Source organism: Thamnophis elegans, chromosome Z (genome assembly GCF_009769535.1).
Source record: "Thamnophis elegans isolate rThaEle1 chromosome Z, rThaEle1.pri, whole genome shotgun sequence".
Classification (NCBI taxonomy): domain Eukaryota; kingdom Metazoa; phylum Chordata; class Lepidosauria; order Squamata; family Colubridae; genus Thamnophis; species Thamnophis elegans.
In genome coordinates, this window is record NC_045558.1 from 47,662,684 (window position 1) to 47,683,932 (window position 21,249).

A 21,249-nucleotide genomic window follows, 5' to 3' on the forward strand; every position below is an offset into this window, starting at 1 on the left:
TCTGTTCTTTAATTTAAATTAGCTTGAATTTTTAGGCAGACTGTTTATCTCTGAGTAATAAAATCATCTTACCAGCTGGAAACACTTTCGACATTCTTTAGGGCTATCTGCAGTTTCAGTTAGCCTTATGGCTAATCCGGAAGTCACTGGCAAAGGAGGTTTTTTTTTCCAGATCCCCCAGAGACTTTGCGAACGTCTCTGGGACCACTGGATCTCCTCCTACCTTTCACTGTCTCTCCGGGACAGCTTGGGTCCAAAAAGGGACCGTCCAAATGCTTCGGAATAGAGGAGCTTTAGGAGTAGCCTGAAAGTCCGTCTTCTCACTGCTAAGCCCCGCCTTCTTTATTGTAGAATTCTTGAATGCGCCTTGATTTTGGTTATTTGTTTGCAGACATTTCATTATCAACTAGATAACAGTGTGGTAAGTATGGGGTTTGCTTTCTGTTTATATGTGATAACTTTCCTGTCAGTTTTGCTAGGGGTGTGAATTCCTTCTTGGTGGTCTCTTAATTAGAATATTAATTTCTGCCTAAGTATTTGTCTGGTGTTAATCCCTGTTGAAATGCACTTTGGCTGCTGGAGTGAATGTACTCAATTCTTTTTGTTTCCTTCTTATATTCTTAATGAGCTAAATGCGTAATTATTCTGTATATTACTGTAGATAGGAAATTAGTATGTACTTTTTAGCAATTGCATTAGATAGCAACTATTTGTAAATATGACAGTAACAAATGCTAAAAAAAATCATTTTCTGACCAGTGCAGGCATGTAGAATGACAAAAGACTTCAGTGTGAAATTAGACAGCAGCTGCAAAATGGCCAAGGGTCCTAATCAATTAATTAAGGTCCATAGAGTTAAAGTGTGGTTAGCACTCTTTATGGAATGCCCCGAGAAAAAAAACAGTTCATGAAGAAATATTTTGTTTAAGCAGTTTCTTTCCTCTGCAAAGGAATAAAGAAAAGGGGCACAAGAGAACAGTACAAAGGAACTTTATTTAAACAAAATGGAAGGAAATAGTGATCTTCACAGTGTGTCTCTCTTAGTGATGTGGTTCACCACTTCACTTGGTGACTATTTCAAGTGAGAATTACCTGTAATTTATTATGCAAGGTAGATACATATACCAGTATAGATTGTACATTTATTAAAGCAGATGATTTATGTACATGGGTTTTATTGTCTTTTAATTTAACCTTTATATTTATTGACTATTTGGTTTTTAATTGCCAACAAAAATCCTTTTTTAAATTGATATAAGTTTTTGAAATATTTATTTTTTCATTTATTAGTAATTTTTAAAAATATCTACTCCAAATATAATCTTGCATTCAGTGGTTTAAAACCTAATTATGCATGCCATGTCTAATTTGATGGATGAAATAATTATTGTACTAGATTCCGTCTCCTGTCATTTTGAATTTGAAAGGAAACTATTGTACTGCATTTTTAGTCAAGCAACTGATATACTATAAACTTCAAAGTTTCTATCTATTTCTTCTGCTTCCCTTGTCAGAGATTTTAAATGCCATTACCTGAACACATTACTTCTGTACAATCTCAGTACAATTCTATTTTGTATTATTTAGGTGAGTGCATTACATGTGGGTGTAAGAGATTTTCGTTTCACGGTGGGATTTTGGGGAATGCAGAAATGTTCAATAAGCAACTGCTATATAAAATTTGATTCTGATGCAATAAAATCATCCAGATAAGTGACCAGAGAATTACTCCTGATGAGTTACCATATCACAGAATCCACATCAGCTACATTTTAAAACCTCAGTGGCTGTCACCTCCTCTATGTTGCTTTAAGGCCCTGTGGCCAATTCATCAGTTTAACTTAATCTTGACAATAAAGAACAACACAGAGAAGTATGAATTGAAAATGGACAAAACAGTATTCAATTCCATGTTTCATTTTACACTTGATTGATTTATTTCTTATCTGCTGCTAAAGTATAGCAGCCTTAGAGGTTTGGTGCTGTTTTTTGTATTTTCTCAAGGTTTGAGGGCTATTCTGCCTGTGTGTTTGTTTTATAGAGGATGAAGTTGAAGATGTTGCTACAATTTACTTAACCCAAATGTAGTAATGAAGAAAATGTTGCTTATCACTTTTTTTCTAGCAATACATAGTAATATAAGTAATCTTGAGCTCTACCCAGAGATGGGTTCCTACCGGTTCGGCCTGCTTCGGCTAAATAGGTAGCAACTTGGTGGCCTGGGTCGCTGGAACCAGTAGTGACCCAGGCCTGCAATGTCGCCAAACTAGTTCTCCTGGCGGTATCTTAGGAGCTGCCATCTTGGGTTTTATTTTTATTGCACTGGCTGGCCACTCCAACCAGCTCCGACACTCGCCCTGCCTCACCTTTGCCATGTGGATTCATAGAACTGCCTCTTCCTGCCTATACACAGATAAGCAGTATTCATGCTAGCCTAGCCCCATCTCCCTGCCAGTGGCAACCCGGGCCCTGCCTGGTCAGCTGGGCAGCCGGCCTGGAAAGCAGCAAATGAGTGGGCAAGCTGCTGGGACCAGCCTGGCCTCCAATGCTCTGTTCAGCAGTGGGGTTGGCGGCGAGCTGCAAGGGAAGCAAACCCCGGGCTGGCATCTCTCCTCCTTCCTCCAAGAGCCATGGCAATGGGGAAAGAGAGCCAAAATGGGAGGTGCACCAACAGCAGAGGCGAGGGCACAGTGGCAGGGGAGGCTGGCCATCCCCCAAGCCGGCTCTCAGAGAAATGAGGCCGGAATGCCAGTCTGTTCACTGCTTTCCCGGGAAGGGTCTCAGGAGACTTCACTGAGCTGGCCAGGAGTTGCGAGGAAGCTTCCCTGATGGGAAACCCAACCCGCTGCTCCCACAAGACTCAGCCCGGTTCCGCAAGTGCGGATCTCAACCCCTGGGAAGCCTTTTGGGAGCATCACAGCTCAGCCTCGCCTCACCAGGCTCCCTTCTTAAGTTAGGAAGTAGCGCTTAGCCTCCAGGATGCCGCAGAAGCCCAGGCCGGAGTGCTTTGTGGGGCTTGGTGGCAGGAAGACCCCTGGCACTATGGCCTCCTCTCCTAATCCTGAGCCTCAATTGCCTCCAGTCTCCTTGGCCCCTGCTCCCACCACCAAACCCCCTGCTCAGCCTGCTCCTGAAGATACCCCCACTGAGCCCCCTTTCAGGAACCCCAGGCCTAATGGGGGGAAATAGATAATCCATCCCCTCGGGAGGATGACATGGCCTCTCAAGTCCCTACAAAGAAGACCAGGGCCAAAACCAAGCACACTGAATGTTGCATATTCCAGGCCCAGAGGCCTGTTCACACCAGTCGCCCTCCTGACTTATCTTCGGATTCGGAGGATGACCTCTCCCCTGCGGCTTTCATTCTCCAGCCCGAGGATGCCAGGGGCACAGACAATTTGCCTGACAGTGGGGATAATTTGGATTGTGGCAGAAGCATTAGCCCTGATGAGGATCCTCTCTACCAGGAAGATATTTCTTCCCCCCCCTGCCGCCACCGTTCTTACTCACCGGGCATGGCTGATATGATCTCTGAGGCCATCGAACGGGGCATAGCGGATGGTCTTAAACACAGGTCTTCTTACCATTCTACTTCTTGCATGTCGACATCTTCCTATAGCTCCAGGTGCAGGGATGGCAATCTCTCGGCTTCATCTTTCCACAAGCTACCCAGCACTTCCAGTCAACCATCGGTTTTCGGGGAAGAAGAATACCCTGCAAGAGATTCAGATCTCTCATAAGATGAGGGTCTTCCTCCTGACCCACCTCCTTTTGTCAGTTTATTTAAACCTGCTGTCTTTCGATCTCTCCTTTTTAAGGCCAAAAAGATCACAGGCATCCCTTCATCCAAGACGGCTCAGGGTACGGAGGCAGACAAGAATGACACCACTGATCCTCTCTTCATTCAGCCTACGGTTGAAAAGGAGATGATTTCCTTGCCCAGACTTTTCATAGATGTTGTCCAGAATCAGTGGGCATCACCAGGTACAGGTCCCCTCCCCAATACCTCGGACAAGGGCCGGTGTAATGTCCCTCCTGAACTCGCCAAGGCTTTGGAGGTACCTTCTATTGACTTACCTATAATTGGCCTTTCCTCTCCTAATGCAGCCTCAGCAGCTCCTGAGGAGGCTCTTCGACCTGAAAGAGGATAGAACAAACTCTGGTCAAGGGTGACCAGGCCTCAGCTTGGGCTGTTAGAGCCGATGTCTCCACTTCTTTCTTTAGTCGCTCCGCTCTTTTATGGCTGAGACAATTTCAAGCTCGCCTTCCAGGCTGAGATTCTAGGGCTCGCAGGGTCATTAACAAAATTAAAGTGGCCCTAGAATACTCAGCAGATGCCTCCTTGGACGTGGCCCATTTTGAGTCCAAAGCTATTGCATCCTCCATCTCCACCCACCGGCTCCTTTGGCTGAAACAGTGGCAGGCAGAAGCATGTGCCAAGTGGAGGGTTACCTCCTCTCTCTAGTCTTCCTCCCTTCTTTTTGGTCCTCCATTAGAGCCCCTACTGGTAGAGTACAAGGATAAGCGGAAGGTTCTACAACCAGCCACAAAAAGCAGGAAGATTGGAACCAAGCCTTTTATCGCAGGCAGCCCTTTCGTGGCCAGGAGGGGGGTGCCTCAAACTCCCGTCCGCAACGGCAGGCCCCTCCCAGACAGGCCCCTCTTTCTTTAACAGATCTGGCAAAACAACCAGAGATTCCAGCCCAGAAAGCCTTTCAGAGACAATTCCAATCATCCCTTTAAGAGGCAGAAGTGACTGCCTGGAGGATCTCCCAATAGGGGGGCGTCTGGCGGCCTTCGTGGATCGTTGGGACGACATCACCAATGATGCGTGGGTCAGGCCCACAATCAGATTTGGCCTTCTCCTGGACTTGCGCTCCAGCCCTCTGAACCACTTTGTCACATGCCTTATCTCCAGGGACCCTCAAAGAAGGCCCCTAAGTAGAGCAGGCTGTTCATCATCTGCTCCAGATTCAGGCCATTCAACCTGTGCCTCCAGGCCAGGTGGGACGGGGGTTTTATTCTCATCTTTTTTATCATGCCAAAGTCTTCGAGGGGCTGGAGAGCAATCCTTGATCTCTAATTTTTAAATCAATTCATCAGATACAGGAGATTCAAAATGCACTCTCTCCTATCAATTCTGGAGAGTGTGCGCAGACACGATCTCCTAACATCAGTGAACCTCACAGAGGCTTATCTCCATATGCCCATTCACAGGCAACAAAGACAGTTCCCCCACTTTGTCCATGAGGGCTGCCACTTCCATTATCGGGCCGGTCCCTTTGGGCTGTCAGCCCCGAGGGTTTTCACAAAACTTCTGCGGGCCAGGCCCATCCAGATCTTTTGTTACCTGGATGTTATCCTTTTGTTGTCCGGGTCACGCATCCAGGGCCTCCGGGATCTCCAAGACACTCTACAAGTGCTGCAGGAGATGGGGTTCTCCATCAATCGGGAGAAGAGTCATTTTGTTCCCACCTCTCGCCTGGTGCACCTGGAAGCCCTCATCGATTCCTCTCAGGGGAAGATCTTCCTGTCTCAGGACCGCCAGAGCAGTCTCAGGGATTTAGCCAAGGAAGTGCGAAGGAGACAGTGGATCCCTCTTCTCCAGCTGTCTCAGCTGCTGGGGAAGATGGTCTCCTGCTTCTCCATTGTCCCTTGGGAACAGCTTCACAGCCGCTGCCTTTAGTAGTTTTTTCTGCCATTCCAGTAGACCAACAGCAGCTGTTTCCTAGTGAAGATCATCTTGACTCCAGAGGTTCTGCAATCTCTGGACTGGTGGATCTCCCCAGCCATAGCTCAGGACTCACTTTTCAGGGAACCTCCGCATCTCGTAATTATGACAGACGCGAGTTTGACAGGTTGGTGAGTTCACCTGGAGGATCAGGCAGCTCAGTATCTCTGGTCCGATTCCGACCTGTCCCACAGTATGAATTGGCTAGAATTGAGGGCCATCCATCTGGCCCTCCTTCATTTCCAAACCTCTCTTCAAAACACACATGTGCTAATTCGGACAGACAATACTACGGCCAAGGCACATGTCAACCACCGAGGGGGGACGAGAGCGGTATCTCTCATGGAATCTGCCTTTTGCCTAGGAACCTGGGCAGAAGCCAACCTTCTATCTCTCCATGCCAAACACATATTGGGGTCTGACAACACCAGGGCAGACTGGTTGAGCCACACAACGATCGATCCAGCAGAGTGGAGCCTGGATTGTCGCATTTTCCACCAGCTGTCATCCAGGTATGGGACTCCAACTCTGGATCTCTTCGCAACAGCATCCAACAATCAGCTGCCCATGTCTCGCTACAAAACACCAGGGACGGACGCTCTACGGTGCAGGTGGCCTCATGGTCTCCTGAACCGTTTCCTCCCTTCCCCCTAATACAGAAGGTGATTTGGAAAATGCTAGAGGAGAAAGCCGAGCTCATTCTAATCACTCCCCATTGACCGCATCGACCATGGTACGCAGACCTGGTTAATCTTTCCATGGAACCTCAGTGGCTTCTCCCAATAATACCGTCCCTCCTTCATTCACCATCCCGACCTGTTCTGGCTCTGCCTAACCACTTGGAGGCTGAGCAGACAGTCTTGAAGGCAGCTAGCCTTTCCGAGACAGTAATCCAAACTATTCAGGCTTCCCGCCGCCCAGCCACTAATAGGATCTATGAATCTATGTGGCAGACCTTCGTGGCTTGGAGCCTGTCGCAAAGGGAGGACCCTCTGAAAGATTCAGTTTCCCAACTATTGGAATTCTTGCACAGGGGCTTGATAAGGGACTTTCCCCAAACACCTTAATGGCGACAGGGGTCAGCTCTTTCCTCAGTCCTCTCACTTCACCGAGATGAGCCCCTTTCCTTGCACCCTCATGTCCGCAGGTTCCTTAAGGGGGCTTCTAATCTCTGTCCTCCTGTCATACACCGATTTCCCTCCTGGGATCTGACCAAAGTCCTTGACTTTCTCACTGACCTGCCCTTCAAACCTCTCAGGTTGGCCTCCTTGCATCACCTCACACTTAAAACTTCCTTTCTGGTGGCCATAACATCTGGCAGCTCTTTCCATCCAGGCTGACATGTGTGTGTTCCACCCAGACCGTGTGGTCCTTCGCATCGACCTCATCTTTGTCCTGAAAGTGAATTCGGCATTTCATCACACTGGATCTCACTCTTCCAAATTTCTGTCCTGCTCCATCTCACAGTCTGGAGCGCAAATGGCACAAACTAGACGTCAGGCGTGCTGTTAAGATCTACATCGCCAAGACAGCAGTCTTCAGACGCAGCGAAGCCCTCTTTGTATCTTCCCACCCTACCAACAAAGGGCTGAAAGCTTCTCCATCCATGATTGGCCGATGGATCAGGTCTACCATTGCACAGACTTACATAACGCATCATCTCCCACCTCCATCCAACATTATAGCTCATTCCATGCGCAGTGCGACTATGTCAGCGGTGTGGGCACGGCAGGCCTCAGTGAAAGAGATCTGCAAGCTGGCTACCTGGTCTACTCCTAATTCATTGATACAACATTATAAGGTGGATTGGTATGCATCGGCGGATGCGGTCTTCAGACGGCGAGTCCTTCAACAAGTTCTTCCTTCTTCCAGCTTCTAGGCCAGTCTCATTCCCTCCCGAGGACATGCTAGCTTTGGTACATCCCATGCATGACCGCTGTCTCCACCAACTTCGGAGAATGGGGCATTGGTTCTTACCTGATACGCCCCTTCTCTGGGCAGGTGGAGACAGCGGTCATCCCCACCCTTTGGGGTCCTGGCCTACTTTGCAAGGGAGTTCTGGGAGCATGTTGTGAAGTCACAGGACGGAAAGCTATTGTTCGCCGCACAGCAGTCTACTTATCTCCTTTGTCAAGAAAAGCGGGAGCATGCTCCTCAGAGGCAATAACATCACTTTGGTAGACTCAGTTCTATTGGTTACTGACTGAGTTAACTCATGCATGACCGTTGTCTCCACCTGCCCAGAGAAGAAGTGTATCAGGTAAGAACCAACGCCACATTTCAGTAACACTTAGGAATATAATTTTTAGAGAAAAAAATGAAAAATTGATGCAGAGAAACTTATGGTTAACTGCCTTTTTTAACTATGAATCCCGGTTGACAATTCTAGCTAGCACATTCTAATTCTAAATTGCTTTTTGAGAATTCCATCATAGGAGAGCTTTCTAATGCAACTTGAGGTAATAATAGTATTTTAGCAGTATAGTAATCCCTTTTAGATAATTCCTTAGACTCAGAGCTGAGGATGTTTAATAGAGCTATTTCTCTGTCAATTTACAGGTTAGCTGTCGTATTGTCTGTATGAACAGATCATGTAAATCAAATAGCATTACAATATTTCCAAAACATAATTAAGTGAAGATTTTAATAAGTATGTATATAGCCCATGTGCTGACTGAAATAATTTGTATTCCGTGGAGTAAAAATCTTCTTAAATTACTCATATTCCAAGGTTAATTTCATTGAAATTTTGATAATATACTTTTGCAGGATTTATTTTTTTGCAAGCATATTAACTAATATGCTTGTTGTCCCAACTTTATTCATAACATTTGCTATGGTTACCCTTTCTCTTTCCCATTCCCACTTTCATTACTTAATTTTTCCTAAGTAAATTTTGGATTTAGTTGGTGTCCAGATGAAGTTTTATATGTTAGCTTATTACATAATGAAATGTAACTATAAATAATTTTTAATGTTAATTGGCTTTTGTCTTTTTGTTGCAATTCTCCATTGGATTGATGGGAGAATCCAGGATGGGTTACTCTTGTCTACTAGCTCTGTTGACTAAGTTGAAATTCTGAAGAGACAGCTCCCTGGTAATGGTCCCCAGTCTTTCAACTCAGTCTCAGCTCTTAGGACATTTCTTTTGCACAGCTCAGGATACTTAGGAAAGAGTTGGTTCTTGTTTTATCGGATTATTTCATGGTTATTCTTATATATTTGGAGGGCATAGGCAGCAAATAGGCAGGAAACAGCTTGAAGTCGAACTCAAGCCGCAGATGGCTTTAAAGCTGAACTAGGCTATCGGGGGACGAGGATTTGTGTCCCAGCCGCTACCTATCTTGTACGGTCTTGAGAATGTACAAGAGGCAGAGTATTGAGAACCCACTGGACCAATCCCAGTCGGTCTCACAGCTAGCTTCTAGTCAGCCAGCAGCAAGAGTTATCTCAAGAAAGGCTAAGCAGGGTATAGGTGGAATTTAAAAGCCGCTGGGGCACCTTACCTTCGCTAATTCGACTGTTAATATTTCCTGCCTTGACTAGCAGTGAGCTTTACCTCAGTAGTTGCCAAGGCCTTGCTGGAGGGAAGCTGGGTGTCAGCACAACTAGTTCCACAGGTCTGCCGACCAGAGACTTGGAAATAGACCAGTAGTTTTACTTACAAAAAAAAAAACATTTCTGGGACTTTTGGAGAGGGAGTTGCTGGGCCTTGGGGCTGCCAGGCTCTCTATATCACCATAGCAGCAGTGAGCCGCTTAAGACTGCCAGTCATGACTGCAGGAGTTATGCTACAATATCAACTGGCTAAAGCTCAGGGCAGCCTGCCTGGACCTCAGGGCATTCCAGCAGGAGATATCGGGACACCATGTCCTCCTCCTGATGGACAACGTGGCTACAAAGGCCCACATCAATCAGCAGGGGGAGACTTGGTCGAAGTCCCTCATGATAGAAGCAGAGACATTGTGCTGGTGGGCAGAGACACACTTGTTATTGATACGGATAGAGCACATTGCAGGAGTATCCAATGTGCAGGCAGACTGGTTGAGCAGGGCATCTGTATCCCAGTCTGTTCGCAGAACTAGCAGAATGGTTCAGCAACCCAATTCTGGATCTCTTCGCCTCTCCAGCAAACTCTTACCTTCCCAGGTTCTTCTCCAGCAAACTCTCACCTCCCAAGGTTCCCAGTACCTGGAGCAGAGGGAGTAGCCGTGCTACACTGCCCATGGCCCAGGGGTCTACTGTATGCCTCCCCTCCTCCGCTGCCCCTGATCCCGGCTGTAATCTGGAAGGCATTGGTGGAGAAGGTGGAGGTTTTGAAGGTAGCCCAGATGCCCGTGGTTCACTGATCTGGTTGGCCTGTTGATCGCTCGACCATGGACAATTCCCACGGAGAGTGTCTCTCTCAGCCATCATCCTCCTGGAGTTCCAGTGGTTACACTTGACCATTTGGCGGTTCAGCAGAACCTGCTGAAAGAAGAGAAACTCTCTATTAGGGTCATAAGGATGATTCAGGCGGCCTTCTACCACCCACATTTACAATGCGACTTAGAAACTTTTTAGTAATTGGTGTGCTAAGGGCAATTTAGACCCCATCTTGGCCTTGGTGGAATTCTTGCAGGAATGCCTAGCGATTCTCCCCAAACACCCTACAACGTCAGGTCGCTGCCCTGGCTTCAGTTTTGAGGGTGAGGGGTTTCAGTTCCCTTGCTCACCATCCCAGGCTTCAAGCCTTCCTCAGGGGCACATTCAATTTGAAACCCCAAAGTTACACTGCTACCCCACCTGGAACTTGCCTAAGGTGTTATAGGCCTTGCCACGGTACCATTTGAACCCTTAAGGGAGGCCAGCCTACGTATCTGCTCGTGTAAGGTGGCCTTCCTGGTGGCCATCATGTCCGCCAGATGGGTATCAGATTTGGTGGCATTATCAGTGAAAAAGGATGTCTGTGTGTTTCATAGGAACAGGGTGGTCCTGTGGGTGGACCCTGCCTTCATGCCAAAGGTTAACTCCTCGTTTCACTGAGCACAGGAGTTGATCTTGCCAGACTTTTGTCCTCGGCCTCAGCATACTTTGGAATGTCAGTGGCATAAATTGGATATAAGAAAGGCCCTCCGCATTTACATCTCCAGGACTGCTTCTTTCAGAAAGACCGAGGTCCTTTCAGCATCAACTCTGGGCCACAGGGTGACGCCTTCCACGGTGGATTGTTAGCTGCCAGAGCATATGAGATCCAGACTCTCCCAGTGCCCCGAGGGATCACGGCCAATTCTACTAGGAGTGTGGCCACTACAGCGGCCTGGGCTATGCAGGCTTCTGTGGAAGAGATTTGTCAGATGACGATATGGATATCTCTGGTGTCATTTATCCACCATTACAGACTGGACCCATACTCATCAGCAAAGGCAGCATTCGGCAGGCGTGTTCTGCAGCGAGTGCATGAGGAGGCCGGGACTTCAGACCAGAACAGATTCTGCCGGTAGGACTGCCAAGACTTTGGTATGTCCCATCCTTGACTCTCCCGTTGATCCAATGGAGAAGGGGTGTTGGTCTTACTTGAGACACCCTTTCTCATAGCGCTTGACGGGAGAGTCCAGATCCACCGGGTTGACTGATCCAGTACTGGGAAAGAAGAAGTATGGACTGGAGCCAGAGTACAGGATTTGCTTCGTCTTCATTGTTCGACTGAGGACCATTACCAGGGAGGCATGTCTTCAGAATTTCAACTCAGTCAACAGAGTTAATAGACAAGAGTAACCAATTCTGGACTCTTCCATCGATCGCTATGAGAAAGGGCGTCTCAGGTAAGATCAGTGCCCCTTCTGTGTCCATCTGGGAAAAAATGCATACTGCATCTTTTATAACCTAATTCTGAGAAAAATTTTAACTGCCAATTATGGCCTAAGAATCTAAAGTAGTAATTTTGCATCTTATTTCAATACACTAGCAAGCAAGGCTTCTTTTTCTAGTGTGATGTGTACGTACTTCAAGTAAAGTTGCTGAGACAAATTGTCCTCTTGGAAATACCATACTATGTTCCAATTTCGAAGAGGTTTCTTTCCTCTCCCTGCCTCCCCGCAATTAATATTGATGTATTTTTTCCTCTTGAGTCAACCAGATCTTTTTTCTTGTAGCTTCATATATAAATGTAATTATTTACAGTTTCATGATTCATTTGAAAATATCATGTTCTATTTCTGTTGACTTTCACTGATCAAGTTTAGAATATAATAGAACAGAAAATGCATTAGCAAACCTTTATGTAGGAGCAAGGGATTAATGCTGAACATGGCCCCCAAATGTTATTCTTTTTATTATTATTTTAATGGAATGAGTATTTTTTATTTTGTTATATTTATTTTGTTCACTGTCCAGAGTTACACTGACAGTTATATAAATGTTATAAATACTTAAACTCTGCCTGAAGAGTTTGCTCTGCCTGCCTTTTCATTTTTATCTTCCTTCACCACATTTTTCTGAAATAGGTATACAGGTACCATGCAGAACCAAACACTGTTCATTTGTTTCTTGATGTCAGAGCACATTTCTGTTATTTGAAATCTGTCATATAGTGAAAAATAGTTATAAACAAATGGTTTCTAAGTCAAAGCTAAACATTCTGAAAAGGTAATAGAAACATATAGGGAAGTAGTATAAAAAAACAAGAAAATATTTCTGGAATAACATTTGTATGGGGTTTACTATTGCAAAAGCTATATAAGCAAGGAAGCAAGGGAAATTAGATGATTGCAATTTCCTCATTAACCTGCACTTTTTAAAAAAAATCTATTTTAATCTTTTCCCTAAATTGTTTTTTCTCTGCCTTGCTTTAACGTGCATTGGGAAGATCAGTATTACTATTTTTTCCCTTCAGCATTACCACAGATGGCAGTTTTCTGTGAGACATAATCAATATACACTGCTAGTTGTTGGTCTCAGTCTTACAGTGTTAATTTTATAATGAATATATTTACAGGAATTGAGTTACTTTTCATAAATATTGAAGTCTTATTAAAGTTAACTAGTGTCAATTTTTTGTCCTGTTTAATTTACAGTGCTGGTCCAAAAGGTGATAATATCTATGAATGGAGATCAACAATTTTAGGACCTCCAGGTTCAGTGTACGAGGGTGGCGTTTTCTTCCTCGACATTACATTTACACCAGAATATCCCTTCAAGCCTCCAAAGGTAAGAAATGCACCACATGGTCTCATTAGCTTCTAATGCATAACTGTACGCATTAACATTTTATATACTATTTAGTATAATTTAATTCCCTTTATTATTTAATATTTTTTCCTTTTTGCAAATATAGCTTTTTAATTAATGGGTAAGTACTACAGGAATGACTGAAGCATATATTATGATGATTGTGCAATACGTTGCACTTGCAGAAATCTCTATCCGAAGTAGTTAAGGATAGCCATTAAGATCATCATAGAATCATAAATTGGAAGGGATCTTGGAGATCTTCTGGTGCAATTCTGATAACATGCCAGACAAAGGACTGTCCAATCTTTGCTTGAAAATGTCAAATAAAATATACAGCATCCAGGAGACAGACTGTCCCTTTACTTAATAGCTGTCATACCCAGGAAATCCATCTGTATTTTGAATTTGGATTCTGAATGGATATGATAGATTGGGTGGCCAGTTGTTATCAATATAAATATACCTGTGAGTGTTCAGCATTGCTATACTTTAAATCATAGATTTATAAAACAATTTATATAAGTTTTTTTTTAATAAAGGCATATCCGTGGTTTTTACATAAATTGTTTTTTGTAAATAATGTCAAAATTATGGATTTTGTTGGCTTTCAGATTGCAACCATCCATAGGTTTAACTTTTCAAAAACATATATGGTTTTTCATCTGTTAAGATCTACAAGGCAGTTTATTAAAAAAAAGAAAAGAAATTAAATCACATAAAAGCATAATAGAACACCTAAGACTCAACAGTAATATCCCACCCAATAATCTAGACAGAATAAAGGGGTAGCAGATTGCTTGTTTTTTAATAAAGGTTACCTGATTTATTAGAGCTTTAACCTACTTTCTGAATCTTATTAATGAGATAATTAAGAATATGTTCCTAAAAAGGAGCTTCACAATGAGATGCTAAAATCTTATCTAAATAAGCAGCAGATTCTTTTGTATGGGGAAATGATTACTGGATGCCCATGACATTGAAAAGATTAGAAGATATGAAAATGGAACATCTGTCATTGATTATGATTATCACCATTTAGCTATTACATCACTCGGTCAATTCAATCTTTATTAGTCATAGACCAACATAGAGTGGCTTTCCCTAAAACCAACTTGCTTCTCTACAAGTTTGTTCTCTTGTTCCTGTCAGTTCTGGAATTTCCATTATAGATGTTTTGTATAGAGTTTGCTGATTGTATTGAGGAGACTGAAACCTATTACTTCAGACAAAATAAGGTTCAACCAAAAAAGAATTCTTGGGAGAGTACAACATTAACATATTTGAGATACTGTATATACTCGAGTATAAGCCTAGTTTTTCAGCCCACTTTTTGGGCTGAAAAAAGCCGCCTCGGCTTATACTCGAGTCAGTGAAAAATTTGCCCGAAATGGAGGAGAAAAAGGGGCGGGGCCATGCCGCTGGGTGACACTCGTGAATGGCCCAGCGCCCCTGTGAGTTTCCCCTCCCTCTGTGTCAGTTTGCCGCGCAGCGCGCACCGCACCATCCCCCCTCCTCACGTTCTAATGTAATGCAGGGCTGTCTTACGATTCCCCTTCCTCCCCCTCCTGCTGCTGTGCAACGATGTCCCACCTCCTCCTTGTTATGGCAAGCAGCCACATGGCGATGTCCCACCTCCTCTGGTACAGTGATCCAATGATAGGAATCACTGTGCCGTGTGTCATAGGAGGCGGGACATCGCTCCCGCGGCTGCACGGGACATCATCATCACAGCGGGACATCAGCATCATGAGGTGAGTGAAGTATTTCATTGAATACACCGCTAGTTTACTGTTTTTCTTTGAAATAAATATTCAAAAACATTATTGGTATCTATTTTTATTTTTGAAATTTACCGGTAGCTGCTGCATTTCCCACCCTAGGCTTATACTCGAGTCAATAACTTTTCCAGTTTTTTGTGGTAAAATTAGGTGCCTCGGCTTATATTCGGGTCGGCCTATACTCGAGTATATACGGTACTTGGATATCTAAGGATATCAGGTAATACAAAAGTTATTCTTTTCCTAAGCTAGAAAGCCCACTAAATTTGTACCAAATACTTCATTTTTCTTCTATTCCTGACTTATAGAAATATCATTTTTATTTTGGCCATTTTGTATACTAATTCATACAGTTTTAGAGATTTCTAAAATTTCAAAAGTTTTGTCAAATGAAGATCCATTTGAAACAGACAAGAACTGTTGATATATTTTTTTACAAAATCTTAATATCTCTAAGAGATGGAGCAGGTAAAGTGAAACCACTCAGATGAAGAATATTATGAAAGTTAACATTAGTTACATAGAATAAAGAAGTAGAATATCCAATTTCGGCAGAATTTTTTTTAAGTTCATGTTTTTTTAAAAAATGTAATATTTCTATAAATTTAGTTTTAATGAGAAGCTTAAGGATTCAATTAATCTCATACTAACTAGTACATGTGAATTTTTTGATAAGTTATTTTTTTCTTCCGTTCCATTGTTCAATTAGTGTAGCATATGCAAGGTTTTTTATTGTATTCATTTTTATGGATGATATTGCTCTTGTAGGTGTTAGTATTTTGCTGAAACTAAAAACATTTCTGTTAGTATGATGATTCTGAAATTTGTTACTATGTCTATAATGTTATAGGGGTTTTCTTCCAAGTATCAAATTCTTGAGGACACCATCTTCATAGAAAATAGGAAATTTTTAAGAGAATCAGATAATATTACTGAATTAATTCCCCTTTTAGAACCACCTCCCGGGTTCCTAAAGGAGACTTTCTCAATTTCTTATTCATAAGACATGCATGAATTAGAAAAAAAGACTAATTAATTTGTCATTAATAATACAGGAATGCCCAGTTAGTTAGAATGTGCATCTCTCTCCACTTCTAAACATACAATTATACAAAGTACATCTCCTTATTTTAAAGTTACAGTCATTATGCCTGTAATGTCATTATTTTTAAGCCTGGGATAATGATGTTTGTTATCATTGGGCCCTAACCTTTTACTTTTCAGAAAGGCCCTCAAAATGATTTTATTTCAAAGCTTTGGTCATTAGAGTATTTTGGTGCATATCAACTTCATGGTTTTGTTTCTAATTGAAAACATAGGAACAAATATAGAAATATTTATTTTGTATTGGCTTGTCTATGTATACTGTCTGATGTTATGTAGATAAAGACAGTTTATTGGGAATAAATAATATTTAACCTAATATTAGTAGTTGGGCTTTGTTTTGTTTTAAAATTAAGCATGGGATTGACATTTGTACTCTTTTTTTTTCACTATAACAAAATTATTTAAGTCTTCTTCATTTATGGATGTCAGATTGATATGACCACATAACTGAGATTATTGATACCTGTCCAGCTATTTTAATTCAAATTTCCTATAGTCCAATATTTTTCATAATGTGTTCTGCATATAAGTTAAATAAATATAGTAACAGTATACAACCATGGCACTCTACATTCCCAACCCTAAATTATTTAGCTGTGCCATTTTTTATTCTATTCTTTTCTATTCTTCGACATCATCCAAGTTCTTCAATAGGCAGATGAGTGAGTATCTGTTTTTAAATGCTGTTCACAATTTGTTGTTTTCTATTCAGTCTATTTTTGCTTTATTGATTATTGAAAGGCTTTTTGAATGTCCTTTTAGAATTATGTTGCTTTTTCATCTAATGTTAGTGATGTCATTTTAAGTATCTTTGCAGTATTTGAAGCCTGGAGCCTCAAGATGTGCACTATTTCTTGCACTAGAAAAAGGAGAGTGGACATTTTCTCCAATTCTGTTTTCTACTACACTGGCCATTGCCATTTATTACAGAGCTGTGGAAAACAAGGGGAAGAGAATCCAGGAAATTATTATCTCCCTATTTTCTTTTCCCAGGTTTACCTCCCAGGAGTTATTCTGGATACAATCAATTATTCAAAATGAATAATTGTTTTTACTAAATCAGACTTAAAATACTCCAACTTCTTAAGTTATTGTTTTCAGTATATTTTAATTTTACCATAATATTCAAGGAGGCTATTCACTTGGAATAAGATACTAATGAACATCTTAGCTGTCACCCTCATAAACATAAAAGTGTGGATAGATATGTTACGAAGATTCCAAATTAATTAAAATGTGTGCCCTCTGCTAGCAAATTAAAGCTTTCTAATACAGAGTTTAGAAATCATGATAATACTCCATATTGCTGTAAAATGTTGCTTAGAAGAGATCCATATAGGTTACTCTTTCAGAAACTTTTGTCTCATAATTCTTCTAGTTCCTGAAGAATTTATTTTAGACTTTACCTATTTTTAACCATTAAAAAACCATACAGCTATAAAAATTATTAACTGAAGAAAGTATTAGATATATTTATTCTAAATTAGTATTTGGTATTGACAACATACCTTTCTTTCAAGCTAAATTATCAAATACTATAAAGATAAAAATAATCTACCAACTACGTGAAACTCTTGGAAATTCAGGGAAATATTGTAGATGACTCAGATAACTATAGACACCACGCCCCTACCCTCAACTATATAGGGAAAGTCAAGTTGTGCTAACACAGTGCTTTAATAGGAGGATAGGCAAGTTTGAGGAGTTGTATAATAAATCATAAACATTCTTGCCTAATGTCTCCTCCTGTCATTCTCAAATATTTTTGAACTCATCATTAAGTAGCATAGACATAGGTACATTGTATTCTGACAAAAGAGAATGTTATCAACAGAAAATATTTTCCTCTTTCTTAATGAATCCCATATCTTTTTTTCTCTCTTCCTTTTATGTTTTTATTTAAATATTTGAATCAATATCATACTATCCTGTTTGTCTACTAGTCTTCAAATTATGCAAATTAATTTGAGAATGGAATTAGAATGCTATGTATCACTCTTTTTACTCTATCAAATCAAATTCTGCCATTTGTGTTCTCCCTCTATTTTTATAGATGTTTGCCTGTGGGCCCTTTCCAAGTATAAGAGTCATCATGTTTAGAACATTCATCAATAAAATAAATGCATTTGTTTTGCACGTTCAACAATGGCTGGTATTTAGATACTGACAGCTTATTGCCAGAGTTTTAGCTACACTTATAGAGAGTAAAATTGTCTTGTTCATATAGTTCTTCCAAACTAGTTTTGAATGGCCAAAATGCCATCTCAGCAGAGAAACTTGTATCATATAATCCCAAAAGTACAATTCAAAGTTCATCAATAGTATGTTCTTCAACAACATGGAAACCTGTGTAGTGTATCCATCCTTGCTCCACTTGATTTCTCAGCAGCTTTTGATAACATAAATCATGAATTGTGTCTTGCTGGAACAGCTTAGATTGGCAATGGAGAGTCATAGTATTGTCCTGCTTTTCTTCCAGTCAGTGTTGACGAAGAGTGAGAGATCAAACACTTGACTCTTGCATTGTGAGTCCCTCAAGAGTTGGTGCTTTCTCTACTCCTCTTTAACATCTACATGAAACTGTTGGATGAGAACATCCATCACAATGGGATACGATATCATCAATATGCTAATGATATTGAATTATACATCTCTGGCCATGGTGATGCTGCTATCGCCCTTTCTCACTTCATTAAGCCTGTTAAGGTCTGGATGGGAAGCAACAGATTAAAACTGAACCCTGACAAGACAGAGTGCTTTTGGATTTGGAGCCTCTTGGTTCTTGAAGAATTACCATTTTTGGTTGTGGATGGAGTTGCACTCCCCCAGGCAGATCTGATGCATAATCCGGAGTTTCTCCTGGACTCACAACTCTTGCTCAGGAAGCAGGTAACAGTCATGACCAGAAGGGCCTTTGCATATTGTGTGCCATTCCTGGACCATTGGGCCTTTCTCATAATCATCCATACCCTCTTCATCTCCCATTTGGATTATTGTATTGCACTCTACAGGGGGCTGTCCTTGAAGAGCAACTGAAAGCTATAGTTAATTCAAAATGCAGCAGGATGCATGCTTTTTTGCAAGTCAAAATTTGCACGTCATATTTTCAGGAGCTGCGCTGGTTGCCAATTTGCTTCTGGATGCAATTCAAGGTGCTGGTTATTACTTTTAAAGTTTGAGTGCAGGATATTTGATGAACTGCAACAGGACATGTTGTGGGTTCCAACTATCAAGGAAGTACATTTGTGGCACCCTGGAAAAGGGCCTTCTCTGTGGTACCTCCCTCATTTTGGAACATCATTAGTCCAGAGATATGATTGGCCCCCACCTTGTTTATTTTCTGCAAGGCCTAGAAAGCATAGTTTTGTCAGTGTTTGGGGACTCTATTTGGAGCCAATCAAATAGATGTCTGATTCTGTTGTTATCACGATAGAATTGAGAAGGGGGTTTCATTGTGAATTTTAAACTGGATTTTTAATGTTGTATCTTGCCCAGCATTACAAATCAAAAGTAAATGGGTGAGAACAAATCAATAACTGACCTGCCCTTTCTTTACAAGGAAGGCTGATAGTGGCATGTTTTAATTGCATTTCAAATCCTTAAGATTTTTTCACAGTGGTTTGTGAGTATAAAGAGTTCGTTGAATTTCTATAGTTGTCCACTGATCACAAACAGGCACATATACAATTTAATGATGAGGAAAAAAAACATCATCTTTCATCCTGCATAACTTTTCCTACTTTCTTTGCTCTTGTTTCCCAATCCCACCCCTTGCCACTATGGGTATGTGCTGAATACATTAAAGTCAGTGCAACATTTTTCATAAGAACCAATACCTATGCACCCTGTAGAATATTTGGGCTAAAATGGTTTGACAATTGGTCCCTAGAGAAAGAAATGCGTTAAATTGATAGCAAATCTAAAGCACTGTACATCGGAAATGCAACAAGAGGTGTTCTCTTAATCAGTACTTATAGAAAAGATTACTAATTTCTGCCTTAATAAAGTATCTATTTTTAGAAAGCAGATGTTGCCTAAGTATCCTGCCTAAAATGGTGAAGAAAATTAGCAATTCTTTAATACTGCAATAAATTGTCACCCTTTAAAGCCGTGTAATTCCCATGTAATGCAAACAATAGACACAAGATGGCAGTGGTTCAGCATAAATTAAAATGCTCAGAATTTGTTTTTTCCCCTTATATGATGGCTAGTTGAAAAGGAAGTATTAATAATTTTTTAAAATAAAATTTAGAAAGTAAGAAATTAAAGCCTAAAATATAATTACATTATTTGCTGTAATATTCAGATTCATGAACTGGGAAATATCCAAAGTAAGTTTGTACAAATTAAATCAGTCTCAATTGAGGAAAATTGAAGAATAGTCCTGGGAGCTACAAAAGGTAACCTGGTAAAATATATGAAGACTTCTGACCACTAGAAAGTGAGATTTTGCATCATTTATATGAAATCCAAAAACATTTATTGAATTAATGTAGAAATAAAGTTAATGTTAATCCCTTTTCAATGAAAATCAGATGCAGGAAAATTGAATTTTAATGATATTGACTAATTTAACATCTGAGGATTTTTCAACATTATTGTAAACCTAAGAAAAGCTTCAATTGATGAAATTAGCAGGTAGGGTTTAGTCTTTTGGAATTAAGAGAAAAAAATATTCGTGAAAATCTAGCAGAATGAGAAATAATAGAAAGTTGTCTGATGCTAGATTAGTAATTTATCAAAAATTGGAAACCATCTATAAATGAGTTTAGACAAATTCAGTATTTTATTCAGATGGCTTAGGGCCTATCTGAAAAAATGAGGATAAACACAATTTCCTTATTTTTTTTAAAAAAAAAACTCTTCTCATATACCGTAGGTTACCTTTCGAACAAGAATCTATCATTGCAACATCAATAGTCAAGGAGTGATCTGTCTGGACATATTAAAGGACAACTGGAGTCCAGCATTAACTATTTCTAAAGTTCTTCTTTCAATTTGCTCACTTCTCACAGACTGCAATCCTGGTAAGTTGGGTCAAAATGAGGGATGGGGAACAGAGAACAGGATCTATCCAGAGATTGAAGGTTGGCCCCACTTCCTGTTTATCCATAGGGTTATAATAAAGCCATGGGGAATTTTCATGTTGATTTCTGATAACTAACACAGGAATATCTTCTGCAAGAAGAGTGGTTCCCCTCTAGCATTACATTCTTTTGGGTATTTAAGAATGTATTGATCAGGAGGGGCAACAGACCTTTTCTAGCACCAAGCAACTCATTTTTTGTATAAAATGGAAATATTTTCTTTTAACTAGTAGTGAAATATTGACAGATACATTTCTGCACTATAGTTGCTTTCCATAGATTGCTTTATCATCACTACAAAAGTCATTAACTGGCTGGCCTTCTTTTCCTTGTC

The 21,249-nt window shown here is 41.1% G+C and overlaps 1 protein-coding gene across 2 annotated transcripts in view; it reads left to right on the forward strand.

Annotated features, from left to right (window-relative positions):
* Positions 1 to 21,249, forward strand: part of UBE2E1 (ubiquitin conjugating enzyme E2 E1) — a 67,530-nt gene that overhangs the window by 44,226 nt on the left and 2,055 nt on the right. For both annotated transcript variants that reach the window (XM_032235884.1, XM_032235883.1), the window contains exons 4-5: positions 12,787 to 12,919; positions 20,708 to 20,855. In XM_032235884.1, coding sequence (XP_032091775.1) covers positions 12,787 to 12,919; positions 20,708 to 20,855 — 281 coding nt within the window. The remainder of the gene's footprint in view (positions 1 to 12,786; positions 12,920 to 20,707; positions 20,856 to 21,249) is intronic.